The sequence below is a fragment of the Branchiostoma floridae genome, chromosome 11 (assembly GCF_000003815.2).
Source record: "Branchiostoma floridae strain S238N-H82 chromosome 11, Bfl_VNyyK, whole genome shotgun sequence".
NCBI classification, from domain to species: domain Eukaryota; kingdom Metazoa; phylum Chordata; class Leptocardii; order Amphioxiformes; family Branchiostomatidae; genus Branchiostoma; species Branchiostoma floridae.
Genome location: NC_049989.1, coordinates 5314284 through 5331426, shown reverse-complemented (window position 1 = coordinate 5331426; position 17143 = coordinate 5314284). Strand labels below are relative to the sequence as shown.

Below are 17143 nucleotides of genomic sequence, written 5' to 3'. Positions count from 1 at the left end.
TTCACGGGCGATGATGTATATCCGCTCCTTGGAATCGCAGTGCAGTTCTTGGGGTTACATCAGACAGGATGAAAAGTTGCCAGAGGAGTGATGGTGGGTTAGGAGTGTGATTTGATACTTGGTAACAATATTTTAGCAGCTTTTGATACTGTCTTATGCTACCGTAGGATCTGCTTGGAGATTACAAGGAGGTAAACCTCCTTGATAGGACCTTGGAAACCCAAATCCTGGTTGCCAGATCTCAGTGGACTTATAGACTAGTTTCCAAGGCTCCCCTAATCCCTGTAGGATGCACAGTTGGCTTATAAGGCTTTAGGAAGCCTAGGAGACCCACAGAAGTCTGGCAACCAGGTTAATGTGACTGTTGACTCAATTGAAAGACCTATTGACCATCATCAGACCATATTTCTGTAATGAGGTGGTTCTTCCTTACCATAACATCATCAGTATTATCATAGAAGGCCTTACCATACTTTGGTTTTGCTTGTACTTGCTACTTTGCAAATTAGTTCATACAAAATAAATTGTAAAATTCACCAACTGGAAAGGGGATCATGATCAAACAACTTTCCTGTGCTACTGTATTCTTGGGTGTTTGTCTGATTACTACCAGCTTATTGTATGTGTGCAAGCAAGCCGCCACATTGCATTTAAGACATATACATGCCAATGGTCTAAACACAATGAGAGCAGGCGATAGCCAGGTGCTGACAGCATCTCCAAACCAGACCATGGGATCAAGAAGAGAAGACCACTTCAACATGACCAATATACGGAAAATACAGTAAGTTCAAACTTGCAAATCCTGTGAATTTGTGCTTGCATAAGATATTGGTCTGTGCTGAATTTCTTCCACCATTATCTAACTTCAGCAAATATTAATATCAGAAAAGAGATATCTATATGTTTCACATTGATACTGCTGCTGCTGTTGATGCATTTTGTTATTAGCATGTTAAAGTCACTGTATGACCAGTTGACTCTAAACTTTATTTATCCACTGTTTATCCACAGGAACATTACTAAGAGGTATTTTGATCCCAAAAGACACATCATCTATTTTTCGGACTATGGCATCTTCGCGCAAAAATGTGACCAACAGACATTCACCCTTCGCAAACTGGGTACGAGCAACCCGACACCATGCGATGTTGTTCACACGCCTGTGGGACACTACCGGACATGCGCAGTTGTTGGTAACGGAGGTATACTCCTCCATAGCGGCTGTGGTGCTGAGATTGATGCTCATGAGTTTGTCATTCGCTCCAACCTGCCACCTGTGCACCACTATCGGACCGACGTAGGCAGCAAGACCAACTTGATGATCGTGAATGTCGTACGACTGTCGCAAGTCAGCGAAGCTCTGCAGTCCAGTGACCCGTTACTGCAGACAGCCATGCTGGCTCGTCTCAACGAGTCGCCGGGAATGATCTTCAGTTACGGCCACAGTTTTACGTCAACGGCCAGATCAAGAATGCGAGTGATTGACACTGCTATCAAGAAGAACAACTTGTCCACGATAACAGCTTTCTCACAAAGCTCTCTTTTAAACAGCAAAAGGTATCTGCACCTATGTTGTCTGCTAAGATTGGTACCAGGATAAAAAATAGAAAGGAAATAGAAGGACGAGTCAAGATGATTTAGTTCAGCAAAATGTTCTTTGAGTTTGTATGTGAAAAATAATCACTAATAGAGATTGTGTACAAATATTAATATTTTGGTTAAGTTTTTGAGTTAGTTAATCATCAATATGTGGTGCTTTAATAAAATATCAAATATCATTTTTAAGACACAGTTGCTCTTGCCATATGAGTACTTATTATATACAGTAACTAGCAATGTTTTGTAACAGCTAATATCAATCCATTCTTTTAGATTGTACACAGAACTTGCTGATAAACAATGGCACTTTGCATCCACTGGCCTGAACACCTTTGCCCTGGCTTCCACCTTCTGCGAGCGGATCTCCATGTACGGCTTCTACCCCATGTCCATCCCTTACCACTACTACGACAGCCAGCAGCACAGCGCAAGACACGACTTTGAGGCGGAATATGCCATGTTACGGCAAATGGATCAAGATGGAATCATCAGACATGTAGTTGGAAAATGCAATGTTGACTTAAAAAATGTAACTACTTGATGATGCAAAAATGTTTGTACCTAATTCATTTGCTTGTTTGTTTGCTTTGCATAACCAGTAAACCACCTTTTTGGTATAACACACCTGTTGTGCACAGTATGCATATATGTATGCCAGGAATGTATGGCTTGATCCACTCACACTGGGAAGGACCCCTTCTAAATCTAGTATAGATAAATGTGGTGGGTTACGTCGATGAAGGTTAGACGGAGGTTGATGTGGTGGGTTCTCTAACATGCTTAAGGTGCCACTCTCCTCAAACACTGTGTCTCTGGCTTTATGTCTCATCCAAGAGGACTGATACTCATTTAGCCTGATCAGATCATGAGCCCGGTAGGTATTACACCTATTGGTACCATGTGAAGTGCGTTTCCTGGGCGTACAGCATTGAGGCCTGCTAGATTTGAACCCAAAACCTTTAGATTCAACGACCCTAACCACGAGACCACTTACCTGGCAGTGAAACTTGAGCAGCACCATGTAGTGGTTGGGTTGGGAGCCACGGATGATGCGCATGTACTCCACCCTGTCCCTGACGGGGGACATGAACTTGAGCAGGTCACAGGTCAGCATGGAGCAGGGCGTGTTCAGGATACAGATCATCTCACTGCGGGGGATCTCATCATCACAGGCCGTCAGCTCACTGGGAAAACAGAAAGTCACCTTAAGTAATATGATATTATGACAAGACATCACCACTGCCGCACCACTGCCGCACCACGAACAGACAGCTACAAATTCTGTTTTTTTCCACGTACAATCCCTGAGTGGAACACCCTGCCTGGCATGGTAGTTTTGTGAGTGCTCGAGTGCTTCCATGCCAGGCAGGCAGCCTGCCCACCCTAACCCTAGACCTCAACTTCCCTCCTATGTTGCCACTTGCAGTTATTTAGGGGTAAACCAGACAAGACCAGGTCTCGGAACTCTTATCATATGCTGTTGTTGGTTTGGATAAAGGTAAAGCAATAATCCTCTTGCATAGAATAATGGATAGAATAATGATGCCTTTTCATCATTACCTTGTCTTGAAGAGGTGCATGATGCCTTTAGTGACCTCCACACAAGGGTTGCCAGATGTAAACGGGATGCCTGTCGGAGTTTTGGGACGGGTGCTGCTGGGACGCTCCTCCCCCTCCCCCACATCAGACTGGGGGGTCACAGAAATGTTGGCTAGTCTCACCTCCAAGTCCAGCTCTGTCTCTTCTATATCGCCTAAAATGGAATGATTGAAAAAACTTCACCTAGTTAAAATAAGTATCATAGACTACAACATGCCAAGTAAAATCATCTAGCCTATAGTTGGAAACATTTTTACTTATAAAGCAGTAACATCTCTCCATACAGCTGACAAAATATGAAGTGTCAATAGCAACTAATCCAAGCCAATATATCAATCCTGACTGTCTATCACAATGAGCAGTATTACCGATGAGAGAATGGCAATAAGCAGCTGGACCAATGAGAAAGTGGCATGTCTGTATTAAATAGATTAGTAAATATTGCATTTACCGTGGTATACGCTTTAGTTTTGGATTTCTATACTTTGATAGAGGTGGGTCACATGGGTGTGAAAATCCTTCTCCCCTTATCGCTATCAATAAATTGGAAAATAAACAATAAACAGATGACTTGCCTTTCTGTTTATCTGGCTTATATGTTTCTATGGTGACTTCAGTGGGAGTTCGTAGCCCGCGGATATTCTGGACATGCTTGGTGGGAGACTGTAAACCATCCCTTCTCTCTGTCAGCTCCGCTTTCTTCTCTCCTGTCTCCATCGCTGATTTGATTTCTTTATCGTCCAAAGTTTCTGATTCTGTTTCTTTTGGATTTTCAATCTTATTTTCTGGATCTGTTACTACCCCTGGAGCATTCCTATAATCCTCTCCATCCCTCCCATGATCCTCTTGCTCCTGCTCTTCCCCTGGATGAGGAGATGGCCCCTCATCAGGACCTTCCTTTGTTTGACACTCTGCATCTTTCCTTTGTGATGTTCCCTCCTCCTGCTCCTCTTGCTTTGCAAGCTCCTCTTTGCTTGCCATTGTTTCAATCAATGGAGCTGAAAATAATATGCATGACTTTGAAAGCGTGATTTTGCATCTACAAATTGCAGATGACACTGGCTTTTGCCTCGGTCACAATTACGTGTAAGACATCAATGACGACACAGTTTCTGTAAATCTATACTCATAATGACATGGCGTTTAAAGGTTTTTTGTGCTTCCACAAGTTGCTTAATCATACAATATGCAAACATACACAAACGATTGTTTTATCAAGCTTGCTCCGTCCTCACAGTAGCTCCTTTAGTCATCTTGCCTCATGTATCAATATAGACTTTGATGATAGTTTGACATGGGACACAAACAGGCGCCTACAAAAAATAAAACTGGCGAACCAATGATACAAAGATGTAGATATACAGCCACATACATACCTTTATAATATATGGTAGGTAGGGAATAATCCTCCACAACCTCGAGACGCAGGACGACAAGAGAGACGTTCATAGGAGTCACTTTCTCCAACGTTTTCTACCCAGAAACACAAAACTGCGACACTCGGGCAAAAAAATCTAGCTCACGGCCGCCATCTTTGTTTACGTCAGGGTTACCACTTCCGGTTGTTTCGAGCTAGAAGAAAAAGAAAAGCTGTCATAAACGAAAAATCTTCTATCGGCTTTTACTAAAAAGAAAGAGACATAACGATATTCAAACAATCAGCTTGTCGAAAAATCTGTGTGTGTTTTTAGTTACCGTGAAAAATCATTTTATCTTCCTGACCCGGAAGTAGATGTTCTGGGTCGTCTGCTACGCGCTCAGGTCAACTTGCATGCATGTGGTTGAGTTACTTTTGCCAATGTTTTCACGAATTGTCGAGATTTCTTGATGTCGTTTACGCGAAATTCAAAACTTATGATGATGTCCAGAACCAGCGAAGACGCCGAGCTGGTCCTAGCACATCTCATCCACCCCGTGACGGTGAAGGAGATGGTCCGACGTTGGTTGGAGGAGGACACGCCAAGTTTTGACTATGGCGGGTTTGTTGTAGGAGAGAGGGAACAGTCGGCGGTGTTGCTGTGCAAGTCTGCCGGGGTGCTGGCAGGGGTGCCGTTCTTTAACGCGATCTTTGAGGAGTTGAGCTGCACCGTTGACTGGCAGGTGACGCTATTGTTGGTTGTTGTCCAGCAGTGTTTGCTTACTATGCATCTGCTTACTACTTAGCCGGGGCGACTATAAACGAAAAACTTATTTACTTGGGGTTTACGGAAAAGGCTGGCCTGTCTACCTGGGCTGTCTACCTGGGCTGTCTACCTGGGCTGGCTATCACGTCAGGCTACTTGGACCTACGAAAGCCCATTGTGACAAAATCTGTTTTAGCAGTAGGGGTTGTTTGTGCTCAGCGAAGAAGCTGTGCCTGTGTGTTATTATGTGAATGAGCTGTGTGAAGTGGCAGTGTGTGAAGGAGCTGTTTGTGAAGCAGCTCGTGTGTGAAGGAGCTGTGTGTGAAGGGGCTGTGTGTGAAGCAACTGTGTTTGAAGGAGCTGTGTTTGAAGGAGCTGTTTATGTTACATAACCCAGAGGTTCTGGGTTCGAATCAGTTGATATGCCACCAATCTTGTGCGCTTGGGAAGGCTCTTAACACGACTTTCCTCCCTTCACTAGGGTAAGAGAAAAGAGTATCTAGCTTCGGTAACGGCCCTCCCTCAGATAGGGCATAGAACCCACCACACTTACGGAAAAGAATAGGGGTCCTTCCTTCCCAGTGTATTAGTGGTTCAAAACTTAAGTCCTATGGCCACACCTGGGGTAATTGCTGTCGTATTGAGGTCACCTTAGTTAGCACCGAATGGCAGCAGTTCCAGACCCTTGCACTTTAGCAACGCTTCTTTTAAGCTCCTCCCAATTCAATTGTCGATCCTAATGTATGGCGCAGAAGCCGGGACCCTGACAGCCACTAAAGAACGGCTCCTGGACGCCTTTGACCAACTAGCCACCAGTCTTAAGACTAATCCAATAAGTCGTGTTAACAGCCCTTCCCAAGGGCACAAGATCGGTGGCATATCAACTGATTTGAACCCAGAACCTCTGGGTTATGTAACACACACAATAGCTTGACACATAGCTTCTTCATTGAGCACAAACAACCCCTACTGCTAAAACAGCTTTTGTCCCAATGGGCTTTCGTAGGTCCAAGTAGCCTGACGTGATAGCCAGCCAATGTAGACAGCCCAGGTAGACAGCCCAGGTAGACAGCCCAGGCTTTTCCGTAAACCCATTTACTTGTAATATTACAAGTAAATAAGTTTTTCGTTTATAGTCGCCCCGGCTACTTACTACTATAGCTAGTATGTGTTACCAAGGAGGTTAAAAATCCTTGGTACTTATCCACAAGAATTAACCGTGAATATCTCCATCTTCAAAAAATTGCAATCCACCTACATGTGCGTGACACTGTTTCAAATTATAAGATATATGTATGCAACACAAGAAACCTTGTGACGTCTCTTGTGACGTCAAATATGACTTAAATGAATGTTTTTGTTGTGCCAACAAATTCTTATCATCCTGTCGATAGGGTGGTTGAGATGCACTATTGACAGGAATATCCTGCATGTCAATACTGCAAAAATACGTCTTGGCAGGAACATCAATATCCTAATGCCATTTAATGGCTTTAAAGTTTCTGTATGTTAATGGCAGCATTTACAATGTACTAGACATAAGTATATCATTTTGATGGACATGTGTGCTACTAGTATTACACAGCTGTCTATTAAAGTCTCTGTATCTAAATGTGTTTTTCAGGTGCCAGAAGGAACACCTTTGGAGCCTGTCAGTGAGCCCATCACTGTAGCTATAGTAACTGGGAAGGTATGGTGTACGGTGTACCACTGTAGTTCGTGTTACTTCTATTCACATGTTTGCCTTACAGCAACAGCTTTAACTTACATGTAATCATCAAAACTTTTACTCAGACAAAAGAGAACCAAACCTTAACAGTTGAAATATGTAGAATCTTGTAATATGTCTATTACCAGCTTTGACATCTGTCAAATAATGTCCTTGATTGAGCTCAGGTCACAGAGTTATCAATGTAACAGACTAAAAATGGCTACAGTGTCAGATACTTGCAGCTTCTATGCTGTCATTCCATACATAGGAAACATTGCATTTATAGTCAATGGTATGGTAAGTTTGATGTACTAGTATTTCTATCCTGCAGGTGAGACACCTTCTGCTAGGTGAGAGGGTGGCCCTGAACTGTATCACCCGGGCCAGCGGGATCGCCACCCAGGCCAGACGTATGTCGGACATCGCCCAGGGTACGGACTGGCACGGGGAGGTAGCGGGGACAAGAAAGACCACGCCAGGCTTCCGACTTGTGGAGAAGTATGCGTTACTGGTGGGCGGGATCTCCACACACAGATATGACTTGTCCTCCATGATTATGCTGAAGGATAATCACATCTGGTCGGCAGGAAACATCACTCAGGTATGAGGGACTGTATGGGTATAGCCTGGGGAGGGTCATCTTTTCTGACATGAGGCACACTTGTTACCTCTGTGGAAACACGGCGGTCGGTTGCTAGGGTATTCTTTCCCGTTTCTATGCGCGTTCGACAGAGTATCGGGTTACAGGAGGCCTACTATTGGCTAACCGTAAAATATTTGATAATAAACAAAGTGTTATGACAGTAAAAACGTTTTCAAAATAAGATTAAATTAGCAATTTTACATACTTTGAATCTTGTTGTTTGAATTTAAATAGCTGTTTTGTTTAGATTTTGCTTCCAAGGACGGTTAATTTCTGTTTCCAAGAAGACCTCTAATTTGACCAAACTCTTGATAAGATGAGCCGCATGTGTCATAGAAAATTCTCGATTTTTATATTTTTTGGCATCTATGAGGAAAATAAAACTTTTTGTTTTTGGGATTTTTAAATAAAACTTTTTGTTTTTGGGATTTTTAAATTTTCAATTTTAAGCAAAGTTACAGTTGAAAATATGCGTAAAATGGCACTTCGCACTTAATTATGATTAATTCAAAATCAAAGGCATTTTTTAAAAATCCCCAAAACAGAAATCTCGGGAAAACCGTTGCGGTCATTTTGAGCCGTCAATGAGTTAATTTGGACTCTTCTTGGTCGCGATCTTAAACGATGTTTGCACGCATGTAATGCCGCACGGAGAGCAGGAGGGTGTAATTGATACCGGTGTAAACAACACTTATGATATTCAAGGTCAACAACACAAACGTCAGTAGCTTCGTTACATGTTACATGTCCCAAACAAAGTGATGGCATGGATGTACTGTCCAGAAAATTGTTTATATTGGTGAAAAACTATCTTTTTGGCTAATTCAATGTGGTTTGGCAAAAAAGGCTAGCCAGCAGTGTTTTACCGGCAACGACCGCAGATGACCCCAAATAGAACACGGGTTCGGTTCGAATTACGTCAGATGGAACATTGTGGAAGCAGGTTCGAATTCGGCTAGACATGGGAGATTTGGAGCCCGTATTTGACCACCGTGAAAAGTCGGTGTTTGGAATTAGTTTGTGTTTGTTTGTTTGTTTTGTTGTGTGTCTACAGTACGGTTTTGTGAATATTGTAGAGTAGCAGGATGTAAAGACAGATGTAAGTGGTGTTATATGATACTTGGAGAACTGGAAGTGTGGTTTGGCTAATTTCAGTTTGATGTACCCCAACATGAAGAAAGGAATAGTCCATGGGCACTTTGATACTAGCAGTGCCTTTAGTAGAAAATATAGCACCTACCTTTAGTACAAAGTACTGCAGTCTTTTATTGTATAGTATATGTAAGAAGCCTATCATTTCTTCTGCTCAAACCTGTTGTCTGCAGGCAGTGAAAGATGCTAAGAGAGTAGGAGGATTTTGTACTAAGATCGAGGTGGAGTGCCGCTCTGTGGAGGAGGCTCTGGAGGCAGCAGGAGCGGGAGCAGACGTGGTCATGTTGGACAACTTTGAGCCACAGGTTAGGAGTCAACACTTCATTTATTGATACAAGTACATATTAAGATATGAAGTTCTACTTGTGCATGTAATACTTAATGTCAACAAAACAATCCACCATCATAATCAAACTACAGAAGTGCACTATTTAGTAGATTAGTGAAATCACTAGATATTGTATTAGAACATGGTCAATTTTTTTGCGTGGATAAACTCCATCCATGTTCAAGGAGGAATTTTACAAGCATTTTTTTGTAATTTATGAATGAATAATCACTGTCTTGATGTCTTTGAATAGACATGTAATCAAACTTTCAAAGTAGTAATTTTGTAGTTTCGTACATATTCAATTACCCAAGGGAACAATCAATCTATGTTACATGTACATTTCATCCAAATTGTTTATGTACAAGCTCCAGTATATATCCTTTGTAAGTTTTCAGATGTGATTTCTTCTTCCACAGGCCCTGCATCCTGCTGCAAGAGTAATAAAAGACAAGTTCCCACACATCTTAGTGGAGTCCAGTGGGGGAATCCGTGAGGACACTCTGTACAAGTACATGGGTCCCCACGTGGATGTCATATCCCTGAGCATCACCACACAGGGATATCAGACTGTAGACTTCTCCTTCAAGATACAGAAACAAGGAAAGAACCCACACAACCCACGTGTGCAGACAGCCTTATGATCTATCATGTGAATTTTTTTAGATTATTTTTGTAATGAGACCTTGCTCTGTATGATTTTGTGAATGCAAACTCTGTAGAACCTAATACTTGAATATGTCAGACATTGATAAGAATTTCTTGGATTGAATGAAATATAATGGATCTGTTATATCATTGATTAATGATTGTTGCTATATTGCCATGTATAGTATGTAAGAATAATATTGTGCTTTAAAACTATACTTAAGCTGAAACAGGTCAAGGTAGGAACTTTTAAGACTTTGCCTGTTACCTTTTTTTCTGTGGCCTATGATTGTACAGAATCTGAGAAAGGTCAATAAACAAAATGCTCCAGTTTTCAAACTTTATGTACCAGTGTTCATGAATTTCTTTAAAGCCGTTTGTAGAATGCACAATAAAAGCGTAAAATGTGGCTTGGGTAACACAGCAGGCGGTATAAGTTTGGCCCCCCTAGCAGTTTGTTTTGGAACTGCAAGGGCCGGTTTAGTGTTAGACTAACTTTGACAGTGAATTACTCAAGAAGGGGTTGATGGATTGTCATGATTTTTGGTATTGTGCAAAGTTAATCATGCAAAAAGAAATCGAATTTTCATAATTAGGGAATTGTCTAAACCTGCATAATTTGCATAATTAATGACAACACCTGTTGTAAAGGTTAAAAACATTTCGCGAAGGTCTGGGGTCGTGAAACTACTAGTAGTTTGTTTTGTATACTCAGTAAACTGCCACATGGGGTACATAACGCGCCAGGTTTGTACTGACTGAATGGATCCACTCACATCGGGAAGGACCCCTACTACCCCTAAGTATTGGGTTCTTTTGCGTGGTCAAGGTGTGGCTCTCTCAAATATACTGTACAATCAAGGGACCTCCATTGCGCTTCCTACATGACTGATGAGGGACGTCCCTAACCCATGCTAGACACTCATTTACACCTGAACAATGGGGAAAATTTGTCTTAGGTGGAATGGTGAAATTTGTCCCAAGTGCACAATTTCGGAGCATATTAGGGAGCTGGTTCTATGTGTCCTCTATCCTCAATGAATGTGCTTGCTTCAAATTGCTTCAGAATCTTTAAGGTCGTAAAAACACTTCGCTATGAACCAAAGGGTTAAAGAGTCAACATTATGTGAATGCCCTTCACCTTATTCTCCTTGTTCCAAGGATGGTTTCCACGGTGTGCAAACTGACCATTGCATCCTGGCAACTGGTCACGGTTTTGAAAAGGTACTGAAGTTAAATGTGCGTCGCGACGACTTAAAAACATGGTGTCAGTCATGATTTATATCGAGAAATTCGTTTCAGTTGTCAAGTTGGTCTTGTTTTGTCCCAGGTAGTGATGTAACATTTGGGCCGGATGGATGCCACATAGTATCAGGATTTCTTTACAGCTGGGAAAAATCCCAATTCGCAACTCAGAATGGATAACGTTTCAACTACTGAGCAGCTTCCAGGTCCCAGTGGTGCAGGCCCGTCGGTGGAGTCCAGGTAAGACGTAATCTCCTGGTCGAGGAGGGTCATAATATGCAATATGGACAAATAGCTCTTTTTGCCAAGAGAAGAACTAGGGGTCTTGGGTTGATGACAATTAGTTTACTGCATGCTCATATTAATTACAACTGTAGTTGAAACAATGTTTCCTCCCTAGGAGACGGAAACTCCAAACAACAAACCTCTGTGGATCTGCCGCTACCAGCCCAAAGCTGCCTAGGCAGATCCGTGTAATGAGTTGTATCATTGGCAAATAAATAAATAAATAAATAAATAAAAAAATGTTTGATATAGAACTCTTTGGTCAGACACAGGATTTCTTGTATGAGCTACTTGAACGAGAACCAAAATTTAATCAAGTAAACTCAACACTTCATCCATTGTACAAGTATGGAATCACAAGGGTATGAAATGACAGCCGGAAATTTTACCCCTTTACCGTATATCTTGCACTAAATAATGGGCACATCCTGACTCAGAGTCCAAAGCTTTCATACAAAATAGGTTTTTTTTCCAAGCTTATTGTCTTTTTTTTACTAATAGAACACTATTAATCCGTTAGATTATTTCAAGATTTGCAACACAGTTCCTTTCTTTCACAGCACATTGAAAAACATACAGATCAACAATTATCTTTGAAAATACTTGAGTATGCGATATTAGCCGTAAAGTACCCAAATAGCACCGAGGGATGCTATGCGCCAATATGGTGGAACAATTTATTAAAAAGGTAAAGAAACCTACTGTGAGTGCTGATGCCAAGGTACGTGGCGTTCTTTTTTTTTGTATGCCAATTCTCGTTTTCGTTATTGCATGAACTCTTCAGTATGTTTCAAGACGTATGTCGAAGCAAAGAGCTTTATCGAATTATCTTGGACAAACGCAAAACGTTTCCAATATCTCGATCAGTGCTGCGCCACTCCTCACGTTTTAGTGTTCAGTTCAGTTCAGTTAGTGTATTTGGTTCTTTTACGTGCTGATCTTTGCAGCATTGGTCTTTTGTTCTAAAAATAAGTCGAATTTACAAGATAAGTCGGTCAATTGTTTTACTAATCTATGGGTTTCCCCGTAGACGTGTTATGATTTTAACCATGGAAAGATGGCTTTTCTGGTTGAGGCTTCTTTTGACGACCATTCGGAAGAAAATATTTTTCTCTGTCTTCTGGAACACATCTACCCTTGATACTGAACTTTCTTCGCTGTACCTCTTTACACCTATGAGATCATGAAACAGCAAATTCACATCACTGAACCAAACAGTCAACACTGTATGCGTCAATACTATTCACCTTATTGTGCGGTCGATTCATGTTTGTTAGATGGTTTTCACGGTGACACCGATTGCAGCCCGGCAACAGGTGTTGAAAGAGGCACTGAAATTGAATGTATACGTTGCCAAGTTGGTCGTTTTTGTTCAGTAGTTTTCTCTAGGATAAGTAATAACAGCGACGAACAACAACGGAAACAAGTAAACTGAAAGGACTACGGCATTTTGAGATGGATACAACGTAGTACCAGGGTTAAAGATAAGGAAGCTCTAGATATTTTATGAGGTAATTATGGGATCTCCAAACTCTTGTTGTAACAGGATATATGAGAATTCTTGTACACAACCAAATAGGACTTACTTGCTGACATTTCGATGTCTGTCAGACATCTTCCTCAGAGCTTCTAACTGGAGTTCTGCTTCTTGCCGCTATGGCCTATATGTAGCCGATGTAGGTGGCGCTTTTGAGGCAAGAACACTATCCCAAACCAAGGCCAAACGTGGCTTAGCTTGTTGTAACAGTTTATTTTACTCTTAGATCCGTAATTACGGCCGCGTGGCGCGTTGGCACACCCGATCCCTCGACCTCGGACGTTAAGTAACGCGACGGTCCGGTCAGTTCTTGGATGGGAGTCCACGCTTCGACCACGTTAAACAGCCTCATTATTCAACATATTGGGTACCTACTGGCTGGCAAAATACGCCAGGTATTATTGGAAGAACTGTGTAAGTTCGTTTACACATGTTTTAAGAGGAGGGACGAAGCATGTAGAATATAGACCTATCATTGTTTACCTGTTGTTATTCACTTTGTCTTAAACTTAAGTTTAGCCTTATTGGGTCATGAATATGCAACAAAAGTCATTGTCATTGTCATTACAATATTTGTTTTCATTTCAGGACACCGTTGAGAAATTGAAATATTTGTCATTGCCTAATGACCCGTCGTTAGTGAGTAACAAGTCCGTACCATGGGCGCACAACGGTGACATCGCTCCAAAACATTATTTCCGTCGTAGTTTGATTAGGTTCCAACCATTGTACCATTTGCAAGTTGCAAAGGTTTAGGAGACTTCGACCACAGCGTTCAATGTATTTCAATGTCTTGAATAAAAGCTTCAATCCCAACCCGGGTCCTTTTAAATCACCCCACTACAACATCATTATGTTGTGCACCCCCTCCTCGATGTACGCAAACATCTCAAGGGGTATTTGCGTTTCTGTTGGAAACATTTCACAGTAACGACCTTGCACTGTCTGCCACACAAGTGATCAATCATAATGGTTACAATTGAGGTATGTTCAAAGGCTAATCATTCTTAATTGGCTGTAGCAGAAACAACAAAGAATTCCTCCTGAACAATTGGCAGGCTCTGTTGCACTGTTAGGTGTTAACGGTTTCCCAGGCCTGGATCAGTCCAAAATCACAAGGTGCCTTTGGTAAATTATTATTTCTCTCAACAGTGAACACCCCCACTTCATTTGGGGTCTCAGATCGAGTCTGCGCACCCTCAATTCGGGAGGCCGTCTCTTCCAGGAAATACAATAAAGCAGAAACGCCGTGTATGGGTACACCCCCCCCCCCCCCAGCTTTAAGAACAACCGGGTTTCAGTTTCTTCACCCTCCCTATCAACTTTTCGTAATTTTTTAACAGAAACTTTTTTTGAGGTAAAAATATGCCAAGATTTCGTGGAATTAAACCTATATCACTTATAGTTTTAGTCACGAAAATGACTGATATTATCGGGAAGAGAATACCCCTAGCCCGGGGTTTGTTTGTACCATCAAGGAGGTTTAAAAAATCAGATTTTTAACCTCCTTGGTACCATGTACTTGCAATTAGCTTACGGGCATGGACTTGCAAATATAATTTCCTAATTGTTCATTAGCCCGACGCGCAGGCTTAGCAACACGGCTCACAGAAGGCATGGACGGTGCATTTAGGTCAAAGGGCGAAGCAATTCCAACTTGTAGCCTAGGTATACACGGGAGTGAGTTCTGACCCAAAATCAATTTTCACCTGAAACACATCACTTCTTACGCTTTCCATCCATATTAGTATTAAACGCCATTTAGCAGCAGATCATTAGAAATATGAACTCAAACTCAGCCCCTTAATACCCTTTTGTCACATTTTTTTTCACGCACTACGTGACTACCACGGACCCTGTCGCGGAAGAACTGGTGTGTTGGCAATATCTCAGTCATCTCTGTAGGAAATGGAACGCTAAACCATGTCTCCGAAATTTGAGCAACATGTGAGTCTGATAGTTCAAGTTCAAATTCATCTAGTTTATTCCACAGCCCCATGTACGAATCAATCAAACTTTTTTTCAAGACATATTAAGTAATTCATATTTGCAGTTTCTAGAGGCAGCCTAATGTCTTAAATATAAAAGAGAAATGTATGTCTGTGGAATGATTATCAAAAATGTCAGTAAAGACAATGGATTGGATTTCTCTCCTGGTGGTATACTTCCTTACTTATCCTCTTCATCCCATGTGGGACATAAGGCTGTGATAAGTTTCCTCCACTGGGGTCTGTTCTGTGCTAGGGGCTGAGCAGCAACCTAGGGAATCCCAATGGCCGCTAGGTCTTTAGCCACAGTACGTTTACGTGTAATTTTAGGACGTCCCCGTTTTCTCTTTCCCTTAGGGGCCCAATGTATAGCAACTTTGGGGATACGGTTGGTGGTATAGTTAATGAAATATGAATATAGTGACATAACAGTTATGAACTGTTATCAACAGTTATTAACTGTGTCCTGTAAAGACTCCTGTTGTCTATCGAACGTTTCTTTCACATATTAAAGGGGCATTCCACTCCACACGGGAGTGTTATTTTTTGATAGATATTAACTTTAGGAGGTGATATCTGCATACTACTTCACATTATACAATAAAGTACCTAGTTGCTCCACATGCCTCAAAAGCATTCAGTCTTCTACTAAACTCCCCAAGTACCCTCTAATTGAATCAATCCTATGGCTAAATACAATGCAAAACTTTTAGGTAAGGTTACAAAACTAATTTCAGGTTCGCTAAGAAATCTAGTCTTCTTCTTGTATTCTTTGCTATCTTATGAGCAATTTGCCTTCTCGGTGTGCTTAGCTCATTTACTCCGAAAATATGTACGATAAACAAAGTGTCTATGCGTATAGGGAATGCATGGGTAGGGTCTGCATGGGTTTAGTGAGTGTCGTTATTGTTTTATAAAACACACATAACGTAATTCATCCCAAGGTGAATTCCACAAAATTCGGCTGATTATGTATTCATTGACACATTATATCTATTGGAAAACAAGACTCCCTTCTGGAGTGGAATGGAGTTAAACATACGCTAATGAAAAACATTTCACCCGGCATCCAGGTTTCACAGAATTGATGATGTACAGTCGGCCAGTCGTGAAATGGGTGAGATAAATGACGACCATCACCAGCGGTTGCAGCTAACGCGCGACTCTATTGTACAGAGGTTGCAGGTTCACCATGTCCTGGGCAATCTCCGACGCGAGAATGTCGTTAGTGAAAGGTGGGTCACAGGCAGACGTATTATAAGCAGCAGAAAGAGGTGCGAGAAGATGTAGGTCAAAGAATACATATTATGTGCTAATAAGGATATCGATTTAAGTTAATGGTATACAAAAGGTGGGATTATGTCATGCAAGAGTTATGCAAAAAGTATTCTGTATGCTAATGATATGCAAATGCACGGGACATCTCATTCACTCACTTCATCGAGCTCTCTCGGAGCCAATCTCGGACTCTCCTGGCTAAAATCAAGTTTTGAGAACTAAAATGAATTTTAAAAGTATCAAAATCTCCCGAGACTTTTATCATCTAGAAGACCTCCCTACATATCTACTGAAAAGCCCACCTATATTTATAACTACGTGGAACTATTCATTAGCCACTACCTCCAAAGAAGCAGTTAAACCCCCGTGATGTACGTAGATATCAAATAGATCTATTTATAGACTAGACATCTGTGTATACCCTTCCAATTAGCCTTTGGGTATTACAATTATATTAATTCGCAAATAACGATTATTAATGATTGATCAATTATTACCTCCATGAAAAATATCATTATATGTCTTAAATGTGATATTGTGGATCCCGGAGACCCTGTATATAAATGGGATCTTCTTGGAATAGCAAATAAAACCTATGTACTAGCATTGACGAATAACAACAATTTGAAACTAGCGACGAGGCCGAAATCATGGATCCCGAGAACAACGCCAGGGAGAGGGCGTACACGCTGGTGCGTATTCTTTGCGGAAAGGATGCGCGCGCATTCGAGGCCTTCTACGACTCCCTGCTGATGTGTAAGGCTGAGGACTACCATGACCTGATTATCAAGCTTGACAGGGTGATGGTGGGAGGTTCAGGTGGGGAGAGAATCTTGTCCTCATTTTTTTCACTAAGCAGATGGAAATGGTGATTACTTTCTCCGACAAATGATTGTTTTTTTGGCGACGCCTCAGAGGCTAGCCTAATAGTATAGAGAGCGTCCGTTTGACAAGAATTCCCAAAATTCCGCAGGCATGTCAGGAATTTTTCCACAGACATGTCA

At 41.6% G+C, this 17143-nt stretch overlaps 3 protein-coding genes across 4 annotated transcripts in view; 2 read left to right on the top strand and 1 right to left on the bottom strand.

Moving 5' to 3' along the window:
- The window catches only part of LOC118425896 (BRCA1-associated protein-like), a 12966-nt gene extending 7904 nt beyond the window's left edge, over positions 1 to 5062 (bottom strand). Inside the window, exons 1-5 of one of the 2 annotated variants that reach the window (XM_035835040.1) lie at positions 4924 to 5062; positions 4578 to 4773; positions 3777 to 4199; positions 3163 to 3355; positions 2597 to 2786 (exon numbers count right to left, since the gene is read on the bottom strand). In XM_035835040.1, the coding sequence (XP_035690933.1) occupies positions 2597 to 2786; positions 3163 to 3355; positions 3777 to 4199; positions 4578 to 4650 (879 nt within the window). In that variant the 5' untranslated portion in view covers positions 4651 to 4773; positions 4924 to 5062. Of the gene's footprint in view, positions 1 to 2596; positions 2787 to 3162; positions 3356 to 3776; positions 4200 to 4577; positions 4774 to 4896 lie in introns of both variants that reach the window. The other variant, XM_035835039.1, reaches the window with a different exon arrangement.
- Positions 248 to 2260, top strand: LOC118425898 (alpha-2,8-sialyltransferase 8B-like). The gene is made up of 2 exons (XM_035835042.1): positions 248 to 1560; positions 1876 to 2260. Exons 1-2 carry the CDS (start codon positions 935 to 937, stop codon positions 2141 to 2143), a joined length of 894 nt encoding a protein of 297 aa, XP_035690935.1. The 5' UTR covers positions 248 to 934; the 3' UTR covers positions 2144 to 2260.
- Positions 4993 to 9846, top strand: LOC118425899 (nicotinate-nucleotide pyrophosphorylase [carboxylating]-like). Its single transcript, XM_035835043.1, has 5 exons — positions 4993 to 5301; positions 6949 to 7014; positions 7367 to 7636; positions 9004 to 9135; positions 9578 to 9846. The coding sequence occupies exons 1-5, from the start codon at positions 5029 to 5031 to the stop codon at positions 9800 to 9802; spliced, it is 966 nt and encodes a 321-aa protein (XP_035690936.1). The 5' UTR covers positions 4993 to 5028; the 3' UTR covers positions 9803 to 9846.
- The last annotated feature ends 7297 nt before the right edge of the window (positions 9847 to 17143 follow it).